The sequence below is a fragment of the Camellia sinensis genome, chromosome 5 (genome assembly GCF_055761805.1).
Source record: "Camellia sinensis isolate YWXY chromosome 5, ASM5576180v1, whole genome shotgun sequence".
NCBI lineage: Eukaryota > Viridiplantae > Streptophyta > Magnoliopsida > Ericales > Theaceae > Camellia > Camellia sinensis.
In genome coordinates this window covers 166,738,734-166,750,901 of record NC_138965.1, presented here as the reverse complement: position 1 = coordinate 166,750,901, position 12,168 = coordinate 166,738,734, and the positions used below count along the sequence as shown (strand labels likewise).

Genomic DNA, 12,168 nt, shown 5'->3' with positions numbered 1-12,168 from the left:
TCCACCCTTATATTTTATCTTTTTTTTTTTTTTTTTTTGATCAACAATGAAGAAAACTTTATTGATGATAGAGAACCTTACACGTAAGGAAAAAAAATCAACAAAGGGAAAGGGGATGATGCAAAAGCCATCATAACGAAACAACCCAATCCCAACTAGGTTGGCACTAAGAAACTCGCACAATCACATGGTAGTATCAATCCAAGCACTTGTTGGTGAGAGACCAACAGATACAAACTGCAACAGAGCTTACAATACTGTAACAAATACACAAAGACAACAGATATAAACAAAATACAGTAGATACACAAAGACAGTAGATAGCAACAGATAGCAACAAAAATACCAAAATAGCAGAGAAAACCTATGCTAATAGCAGCCCAGGTCACTTTAAATCTACCCAAAATACTAAACCAGCAACCACTACAGACCAGACCCCATCAGATACTCACCACATAACAGCTCTCAAATTCTAGCAGATCTATCAGATACACACCAAACACACCAGTAGCATTCCTCCGATTATATCAGACCATACACACCAAATATACCAATCTAGGAGCCAAATCAGCAGGCAAATTGTTGATCAGTATTCTATTTGTGTATCAGTATTCCTTCTCATTCAATGAAGACTATCTACTTGTTTTGCACATGCATACAAACTGATTTTGCGAAAAAAATTCTCTGAGATTTTGTTTTTATCAAAAGATTTAAGAGGGGAAAAAAAAAGAAGAAATTTCACTTTTGTCTTTCCTTTTGATTTCTTTCCACTTATTTCTACTCTAATTCTTGATTGAAATACAGAATGTTTTGGTTTTAACTACTCACTTTGCATTTGTAGTTTTTGCGATTGGAGCCATAAGGAGTGAAAATCTAAACAAGAGAAGGTTGACAACGATGTCAAAACCACTTTCTCGAAACTGTAGGTTTAGTTTATGACAATGTTTCACTTGTCTGACACTAAATATATCCTTCATTCTCATATATTGCACAACCAAAAATGTCTGGATTCATTTTGGTTCTGTTTTAGGGAACCCAATGCCATTTTCTTTTTTGCTGACATGATTTGGTTTATAGGGGAACCAAATTGAATCCAGCCATCAATGCACCACTAGTGTCTTTAGTCGCACAATATATAAAAAATAAAAAATAAAAAAAAATTGATGCATTAGTAGTCCTACTGGTGGACAACCATGATAACCTAAAACCACAACTCAATGATTACTTGGAGTTGCATCAACATATCTCCACAACCAATCTCAAAAGGAAGTATAGTACTTGGCGAAACACCATTTGCCAAGGTTAAAATCTCTATAAAAATAATTCCTCCTCTAAATAATGATAGACCCACGTACAACACACTAACAAAATATTATGAGGTAATAACAAGCATTCCAGTGACATATAGGATAGAACTTTACAATATGCTGATGGTTTTCTGTGTCAAAAACTGGTAAGCCTTTCTTGTAGCAGGCTTTGCATCGTTGACATAGCAACCAAATGAGTACTAGCATGTAGAGGGCCACATGTTTGTACCAGTGATGATGCACAATGCTGAAGTTCATAACAAAGATTCAGCTATTGAGGTCTTGTGCAAGTTGCATGAACAATGTTCCCTGCATAGGCTTAGGTAAAGGTTGCACACTCCTAAAACATGGATATTCTCTCTCATTAAATCCTCATTACTAGAATAAGGGTCATAGAAGTAAGATTTATGAGAAAAGCAATGGATGAGGCATGCTGTGAAGCAGATATCCTTTTGAAAAAAGTGCAGGGAGGAAAGGAAAAGTTGTCGGGAGAAGAGAACGATAGGAGAGAAGATAGAATTGCATGAGATGCGCAAAAACGCTTTGAATGTGAATGCAATAGTTTCAAAGAAGTCACAGAAAGCCACACAAAATGTCTGAGCTACTTACCAATTCATGAGAGAGGGGATCAATGATTTGAAGGTATATATACATATATATATATATATATGTCTTGCTCATGGTGCTTTCTTTGCTACTTGCTAAAGGTTTTCTACTGTGTAGTTACGACATTTTATAGTTTTGGCTAGGTTGCTGTATATATAGCAATTTTGGTTTTGTTAGTTATAAGATATGTGATTGGTTTTTGTTCTTAATTGATACCCCAAAGAAACAAGAAAGCAAACTAAAACTCCCAAAAATAGTAGTAGCAGCAGCCACAGAATCAAATTGACAGATAGTAGCAGTAGCCATAGAGCCAAACCAGTAACCAAAACTGACAGCTCAACCACCTCAATCAACTACCAGCTCTAACAACTTAAACTCCAACACAGATCAAAAAAAAGGAAAAGAGAAAGAAAAAGCATCAGGACCAAACAAGAATTCAGAGTCACCTGGAACAAAATCTGACCCGATATAAATTAAAGATAATGTCATTCATTAGGAAGGGCAATCCTGTGTATGATGCTTTGGTCCATAATGCAATTCTCACTTTGACAAGTAAGCCCCCTATGTTGTGTTTCTGGGAATTGCATTCTATTTATACAAGTGAGCTCCTTATCTTGTGCAATATCTAGCTTATGATCACATTGGAAGATGCATTTATTGTACCATACTCTTATTTTTATGAGTTTCCTAAGTTTTTTTTTTATTTATTTATTTATTTATTTTTAACCACGACCTTTATGAATGGTTGTCTTTTTTACATTTTTAGTAATGATGAATAAAAATAGTAGTAGCATAACTTACTCAACTCAACTAAGCCTTGTCCTGCTAGTACTAGGAGTAGTGATATTGGTCGTGTTTGCAAAAATTAACGTTCAGAACTTATTACCTTCCAAACCAGAAAAAAAATAGAGAAAGAAAAACATGATTTTGTCTACCCTTTTTAGCCATGTAAAACACATCCAATTTGAATGGGAATTTCTAGTTCACTAGTCTGACCAGCTAATCTGGAACTTCAATGTTAAATGCAATGATGCATGTTAGGGCTGGGCATAGGGTTATTCGAACCGCCCAAACCGCCCTACCCGATCCGAACCGTGCACGTATGGGCGGTTTCGCAAACACATTAGGGTAGGGTGCGGTTTGGATTTTATGTAATTTTCGGGTTGCGGACGGGTTGCGGGTTTAACCCGCACCTGCCCAACCCGTCCGTCTAAAACACTTTTTTTTTTTTGGGTTCAAATCTAATCTAACCGTTTAAAAAAAAAAAACCCTTTTCTTTTCCTTCAAATTCGACCGTTCAAAAAAGAAAACCCTAATCAATATTATCTATCTCTCACTCTATCTATCTCATTCTGTGTCTCTCATTCTCACGCTCGCTCTCACTCTCGCGATTTTCATCTCCACTGCCTACACCCACTGATTGATCCACTCTCTCTGTCTTCGCAAGATGGACTAATCGACCAATCAACCTATCGACCTCATCGCACACCTCACAGGTAAGCTCCTCTCTGAATCTCAGTCTCTGTCTATGTCTCTCTCTCCCCGATCTTTGTGTCTCTGATCTGTCTCCCTCCCTCACTGTCTTATCTCACAGTCTCTCACTCTTTGGCTTTGCATCTACTGCACCGATCGACTCTCTCTCATCACAAAATCGACCGATCGATTGACTCTGTCATCGCACCGATCGCAAGTAAACCTCTCTCTCTCTCTGTCTTTCTCTCTTTCACTCTCTCCGATCTTTGATCTGTCTATGTTTGGAGAATCAGTTGATAGATCTATTTTGAATCTATTCATTAATGTGGTATTGGTTTGAAGAATCAGTTGATAGATAGATCTATTTATGTTATTTGTTGATGGAGGACATTAAATCTGTTTTTGGAATTAATCTGTTTTAAATCTGTTTAATTTGTGGAATCTATTTAATTTGTATTGAATCTGTATTGAATATGTTTTAAATCTATTTGTGGAATCTATTTAATTTGTTTTAAATCTATATTGAATCTGCATTAAATCTGTTATTTAATTTTTGGAATTAAATCTATCTGTGTCTGTATAATCTGTTTTTAGGAATTGAATCTGTGAAATTGAATCTGTTAACTTGATTCAATCTATTAACTTGAATCTGTGAAAAAAAAGGTCCAAAATAAAGATTGACAAAATGGGGGAAAAAAAAATAATAAATTTTTGGAAAAAAGTTCAATCCGCAAATCGCTCGCAACCGCCCGCACATCCACGAACCATATCCGCACAAACCGCAAACCGCATTGCGGGCGGTTGCGGGTTGACTTTTCCCCAAACCGCATAGATGCGGGTGGGTCCAAACCGAACCGCAAACCGTCCCAAACTGAACCGCAGACACCCCTTGTGTTTAGACATAGGACACCCACCGATATAAATGACATGGACACGTTGATACAACAAACCTTTTTTATTTTAATTTTACTTTAGTGAAAAGGAAAATTTATAAAATAAATATATATAATGACACTTAACAGAGGCCAATAGAGTAGTGAGTTTCACTGTTTCGGCACTCAACCACTGGTTGCAGAGAGTGACAATCATCATTCATATGGTTCGAGTAGGAAGGATAGCAACCTTCAAATGATCCAAGCATAGCAAGTTTCTATAATTATGAATCGAGGGGAACAAAATACCATCTTGCAGAACAGAAAAGCAAATTCCAAAATAGATAGAAGGCCAACCAAATACACATCCTTAGCATACATACAAATACAATGACAGAATATACAGCCAACAAGTTAAAAGGCCAATCAAATACACATCGATATCCAATACCACAAGAGGATAAATACACATACAGAAAAGAAAACTCTGCAAAATTTGTGATTCTACTATACCAATAGAAATACACACAAAGGGGGCATAAAAACTAGAGGACTCACTAGAAATTTCAAGAGATTTTTTATTTCAAAAGACAAACTTCAATGGTGGTTCGAAGCTATGATGAAGAAAATGAAGGGCTTCGTTTCAGCAAGGAGAAGAGATTCAATCTTGTTGGGAAAGGCAATGGTGGTTTGGGGCTGGGATAAAGAAAATGAAGGGCTTCGTTTCAATAAGGAGAAAAGATTCAATCTTGTTAGGAAATGCAAGAGTCATTTGCTCTCAATGGTGATACATAATAGGCGCCAACTTGGGAATCAGATTTTATATAAAAATGAAATTAAAATATTTTATACAATCACACCTATTTAAGGAGTGCGATTAAAATACATATATAATGACACTTATTTAGAAGTGTGATTAAAATAAAATGAAATTGATATATTTTATACAATCACACCTATTTAGGGAGTATGATTAAAATACATATATAATTACACTGATTTAAAAAGTGTGATTAAATATATATATATATATATATATACAATCACACTTATTTAAAAAGTAATAAATATTATATATAATGACACTTTATTGAAAAGTGATATAAAAATAAATATAATCACATGTTAATTAAAAGGTGTGATTAAAAATATATATATAATCACACTTAATTAAGAAGTGACATAAAACATAAATATTATCACACTCAATCAAATCAAGTGTGATTAAAATATCAATCTAATTTTTTTTTTATCACACTTACATTAAAAGTGAGATATTTTTATTTACCACGGCTTGCATTTAGTGTATGTCGTTAATGTGAATCTGTGAAAACCCAATTTTGTTGTAGTGAGGAGAAGAGACCTGTGTGTTTGTGAAATTCAATCTTGTTGGGAATGGAAAAGTCGTCCTCGGTCATTCATGGGTGTAGAATAGAGGCGCGAATTTAGGAATTGTACATTTTATATAAAAATCAAATTGGAATATTTTATACAATCACACCTATGTAGGGAGTGTAATTAAAAAGTAATTAGAATGTGTGATTAAAAAATATATAAATAATCACACTTTAATTAGAATGTGTGATTAAAAAATATATATATATATATATATATATAATCACACTCATTTAAAAAGTGTGATTAAAAAGTAGTAGTGTATATATAATCACACTTTAATTAGAAGGTGTGATTAAAAATTATATAAATAATCACACTTTAATTAAAATGTGTGATTAAAAAATATATTTATAATCACACTAATTTAAAAGGTGTGATTAAAAAGTAGTAGTGTATATATAATCACACTTTAACTAGAAGGTGTGATTAAAATATATATATATATATATATATAATCACACTTAATTGAAAAGTGATAAAAAATAAATATTATCATACTCAATCAAATTAAGTGTGATAAAAATATCAATCTAATTTTTTTTATCACACTTCCAATAAAAGTGAGATTTTTTTTCCCCCCTCAAAGTGTGATTTTTAACTTTTTTTTGTAGTAGTGATGGTTATTAATTTGTATAATTGTATCCAAATGCACACATAAACATAATCTAGAAACTTTAGTGGCCAAAATAATTTGAAAAACCATATCACCCCTACTTATCTATCCACATATTATTATGGTATTGTGAAGTTTATTGTATATATATAAATTTATTTTTATGGTTATATATATATATGAGAAATCTAAGTGATTCATGATTAGATCAAGATTTAATTATTCCAATTCCCAATCAATTAAAACTCACAATCTAAATCATCAAGCACGTACGAAAGTGATTTAGATTGTTGTTTTAGAAAACAATAAATCGATACAAGCGATTTTTACGTGAAAAAATCACAATTGAAGTACCTTCAATTATGACAAAAAAAACCATGGGCGAAACGCCACTAATCAATCCACTACCGAAGAAAGAAATATTACAAAGATAACAAACAAATTATCCAAACACTTCCAATTTGTCTTCAAATCTTCTGTATATCTTTCAGCACAACCTTCGTCTTGGAATTGATTAGATTGATGTTGAATCCACAACATCTATTATCGAATCAACGACTGCACACAACATCAAACTGCTTTGATTACTCTGTGCTTGAATCTTCGGATTCCACCGAAGAAGAATACTCTCAAAGAAGATCAAACAAACTCCTTGATGTGTGCTTATAAGAACATGAGTTCAAAAAATTCAATCAAACATCAAAGAAAACTAGAAAAATATCCCCAAAAGAAAAACCTAAAACCCTTAAAGAAGATCTAGGAAAAGTAACCCTAGATTTGAAGCAACTTGAGGTTTTTAGAGACTGAGATAGTGAGATCTGCTCGAGCAGAAAAATGGACGCTCGAGCAAGGAATATATATCGCGTGTTCCAAACACCAGGGTTCATGCTCGAGCGGAAGATCCCACACTCGAGCATAAAAACACAGCACTCAGTATTTTTGTAGACACGCAAAATACTGTGAGAGTGTAATCTTCGCTCGAGTGCCAATTTGCCTACTTGAGCAGGCAGACCAAAAACAGGAAAATTACAACTCAATATAAACCCAAGTTTGTCCATGGAATTTGACAACAAGTAGGGTCCTAACAATATATATATATATATATATATAGTGGAATCTTCTATTTAACATAAAAAAAGGAATTTTTTTTTTTTGTTAATCAGAAATGGCTACAGAAAGTAATGTTACATCGAGAAATACTGCCCCTACACCCGTTGTGTCTACACCGGTTACTTCGATTCCAACAGTTGTTGGACATGGTTATGTTCCGTCAATCATGGGGAAAAACCTGAAAAATTTACTAGTATAGATTTTAAGCGTTGGCAATAGAAAATGTTATTTTATCTGACCACCTTAAATTTGGCAAGGTTTTTAAGAGAAGATGCTCAATCTCTTAGTGAGAATGAAAGTGATACACAAGTTGTTGCAATACTGGATGTATGGAAACATGTAGATTTTTTCTATAGGAACTATATCCTAAATGGATTGGATAACACATTATGCAATGTGTATAGTCCAATCAAGACTGCAAAAGCATTGTGGGATTCGCTTGATCGCAAATATAAAACAAAAGATGTCAGAACAAAGAAATTTGTTGTCGGTCACTTCCTTGATTTTAAGATGGCGGATTCCAAAACAGTGATCAATCAAGTCCAAAAACCTCAAGCTATCCTACATGAAATTCATGCAAAAGGAATGTCTCTGAGCGAATCTTTTCAAGTGACAGCTATTATTAAAAAATTACTTCCGACTTGGAGGGATTTTAAAAACTATTTAAAACATAAATGCAAAGAGATATCACAAGAGGATTTGATTGTTCATTTGTGGATTGAAGAGCATAATCGTGGTTCTGAAAAGAAAAATGGACATCGTCTCATGGAATCAAAGGCAAACATTGTGGAATATAAGCCAAAGTTTAACAATAAGAAAAGGAAGCATCCCAGAGAGAACTCTAAGCAAGGTGTTAAGTGGAGATAGTCCGAATTTTAATGGCAAAATGGGATATTGTGCCAAGGATTGTCGCAAGAGGACTCAAGGAAACTACAAGAAAAAAACCTGCTCAAGCTAACTTAACTGAAGAAAAGAGTCTTTGTGCAATGGTTTCGCACCTGAATGTATCTGGCATTGTGTCTAAAGTCAATTTGGTGGACAACCCCAAAGCATAGTGGATGGACATAGGCTCTACTCGCCACATTTGTTCCAAGAAAAAGATGTTCTCATCATATCTTGTAGCAGAATATGGAGAACAACTTTATATGGGGAATTCTTCGACTTCCAAAGTTGAGGAACGAGGGAACATGGTGCTAAAGATGACATTAGGCAAAGAACTCACTCTCAAAGATGTGCTGTATGTACCAGATATTCAAAAGAACCTAGTTTCTGGATTTTTGCTAAGCAAGAATGGATTTAAATTTGTAACACCCTCAATTTAAGACATAAATCATTCATTATCAAGTTTCATGAACATAAGGGAAAGAATACATTTTCATTCATCAGAGTCTTCTTTACAAAAATAATACATGTTATCAACAAAGTAAATGCCCTACGGGCTTACAGCTTTCCAAGTTACCACTTGGTCACAACAAAAGAAGAGTTCTAACTCTTTACATAGAAGCCCTCGGCTTGAATTTACATTTAATCAACAAAACAAAATAACTAAACATGGAGCCTTCAACTCCTAAACCTCCTAAGCTAAGATCTTGGAGGCGACATATCACCTGTACTTGAAAAATGATGTCCCAAGTAGGGTGAGCCAAAGCCCAGTAGAGATATGCTAAAAAACAAATAAGAATTAACTAAAACATTAGCATTCGATAAATGTTTAACACTTATGAACCATCTTAAACCTTTTCCATAATCAATCAACATTGATACCCACATTTCAATTCACTTCCGGTTATTACTCAAGTCAATTCATTAACATAATTCATTATCATAAGAACAATTCAACATGAGACTGCAACTCATTCATCAATACTTCAATTATAAACATCATTCATATACTTCCATAACTTTGCCATTTTACGGAACTACGTCCGAGGGAACCGACTATAGCGATCCCGGGTTTACCCCTGTTGTATAGTGATCCGGACATGTGTCCGTGGATGTTGGTAGTTGTTTATTATCTTGTTTACATCCTTTCTTTCTTTGTATTTGAGTTATAGGATGTGTTGAGCGGGTTTGTTACAGGTTGGTTGAGTTTAGAAACCAAAACTAGTTGCCCAGATTTTTGGCCTGTACGCTCGAGCGGAGGTGTTGGCGCTCGAGCGTAGATTACATCCATCCAGTATCTTGTTGTGCAGTGTTGTGAGCTCGAGCGTAGGGATTGGGAGCTCGAGCGGAGGCCTGGTTCTGCAAAAGTGCTGGGCGAGTGCATTCTGCGCTCGAGCGGGAGGTTGGCCGCTCGAGCGGAAGTCTGTGAGTGGTCGCTCGAGCGGGGTGTTTTACGCTCGAGCGGAAGACTGGGTTTAAAGTCCCGAATTTGTGACTCTTTAAATCACTTTTTCACTTTCTCTTCTCTCTCTTACTTTTCCAAAATCACCATTGTTGAGCCTCTCACTCTAGACTCTACCTTCTCTCTAGGTTTTGATCTAGTAGGAGTGATTTACTCACCTTTGGCCTTTACAAAAAAGTTGTTGATCGTCGAGGGCTTCATTTTAATCTGAAAATCTCGGGTTTTGGAGCACGTTGGGTTTTGTCGTCTTCTCCTTTGGGACTCCGAATTTGAGGTAGGGATATCCTACTCCTCTCTATGGATTTTGTCTTTAAATTTTGGTAATTTGAGATGTTGGGGTTGGTTTGGTAATTTTGTGAAAGTTTGGGCCTTTTGTGTTATGTTACAAAAGTTGGGGTTTTATTTGTAATAAACCTAGATGCATGTTTGGTATAGAGAAATGGAATAAATGTTGAATCATTGATGAAAATGGGACCTAAGGGTGGTAATGGTAATTATGGAAAATGACCTAATTACATTGTTTAATTAATTGAGATAATTAATTGTAGGAAATGAGGAAATGAAATGGAATCGCTGAGATTGGGAGTGCATGGGGTTAAAGGGTGTAGTTGAATTATTTATCACTCACCGAATTGAAATGTCGATTGAATATCCATTGTGCATTTATTTCCTGCTTAGAAATAATTGCTTTGGGCTACCGGTGGAGGGTAGTGTTGATTGTTGTAGACAATGCTTGATGATTAGGCAAACTAAAACTAATCAATTGGATGTGTCATAGAGCATGTCGGTTGATAGAATACATTAATTTTATGTATTGATTGATTGCATATGTGATTCTGTGTTTATATGCATTACTTGTGTATGGGAGGAGATAGGGGATGTACTCCACGGTTTAGGGGAAGATGGGGGATGTACCTCTAAACCGGTTAATGGTTTAGGGGAAGATAGGGGATGTACCTCTAAACCGGTTGTTGGAATGTTGATATAGCTCATATGCTTATCTATTGAAGTGTTGATACAGCTCATATGCTTATCCGTTGTGAAGTGTTGATACAGCTCATATGCTTATCTGTTGTAGTAGTGATGTAGCTCATATGCTTATCTATTGAAAAGTTTGTTTGATTTGATATAGCACTAAAATGTATATCATCATTGTTTGCGAAGTATGGGAGTAGTTTATGTGTTATTGATACAACACCATAATGTGTATCCACCTTGGATTTCGAAAGTGTTCTAGTGATGAACTATAATCTCATCAAATGTTCTGGCCAGAGTACTGAGCCTTGTTTTCAAACTCAAAGTTGAACAAAAACGAAAAGTGAATTGTAACATAGACTTGGCTGTCATGGAAACGTAGGGAGATGTAAATGGAAGTGTCAGGGTTGACCGTCTATCAGTTGCTAATCTTTTAGTCATTGTTCATGGTTGGTTTAGTGTATTTCTACTGGGCTGTGGCTCACCCTATATGGGAATATCATTTTCAGGTACAGGTAGCATGCCACCTCCAAGGACGTAGCTTGGGAGGCCAGAGGCGGACTTTTTGTTGTTTTACTTGATGTATTACATGTAAATTCAAGCCAAGGGCTTAACGTGTTTGAGTTAGTACTCTTTTGTTGTAACCAAGTGTTAACTTGGAAAGCTGTAAGCCCATAGGGCATTTGCTTTTGTTGTTAACATGTAATACTTTTTGTAATGAAACTCTGTTAAATGAAAGAATGTGGAGCTTTTGAATATCAATGCATGTCTTATTTAATGGGTTTAAAGCTATTATTTTGAGGGCGTTACAACTTGGTATCAGAGCGTACCGGGTTCGAATACTTTGGGTACGTAGGAAGTGATTAGTATCACAATGGGTTTCTCTCGCTTGTTAGAGACTTAGACGTAATGTTATGTACTTTTGTGATAACATGTTTATGTGACTATTTGGGTATGGAATGTAGTTTCTTGGATGTTGATTGGATCCTTGGGTTTCTGAGAGTCCTGTTGGAAAGGCACTTGATCAATGCTGTTTCTGATCGGAACTCTAGTAACGCCTCGGGACTATCATTATCTGGAAATGAAATTCGTAAGTGCTTACATGTTTATGTGCTTATGAGGAGTGAATTACAGTTGTCCATGTGTTAGGATGTAAGTGTTTAACATCGGCACATGTATGAGTGTGCTAACGTGTCTCCGTTACTTTTACTAGGATGCCTAGGCGAGGAAGTTGCGATTTCCCTCCTTCCGCTCGGGAAGAGCTGCGGAAACAATTTGTGGAATTACGCCAAGGTACTACACCTTTGGTGCGATTCGAAAGATGGTTTGCTAATCTGTCGAGGTTTGCTCCAGAATTGGTGGAGACGGAGGACTTACGTTGTTTTGAGTTTGAGAGTAAGCTGCGTGACGACATCCGTGTAAGGATAGCGGGGTCTTGGCATAAAAGATATAGGGCGCTTGTTGAGGCGG

At 35.5% G+C, this 12,168-nt stretch overlaps 1 protein-coding gene across 1 annotated transcript; it reads left to right on the top strand.

The window, feature by feature from the left end:
* The first annotated feature begins 7,601 nt into the window (after positions 1-7,601).
* On the top strand, positions 7,602-8,246 carry LOC145791853 (uncharacterized). The gene has a single exon (XM_082872304.1). It carries the CDS (start codon positions 7,602-7,604, stop codon positions 8,244-8,246), a length of 645 nt encoding a protein of 214 aa, XP_082728430.1.
* Positions 8,247-12,168: the final 3,922 nt, after the last annotated feature.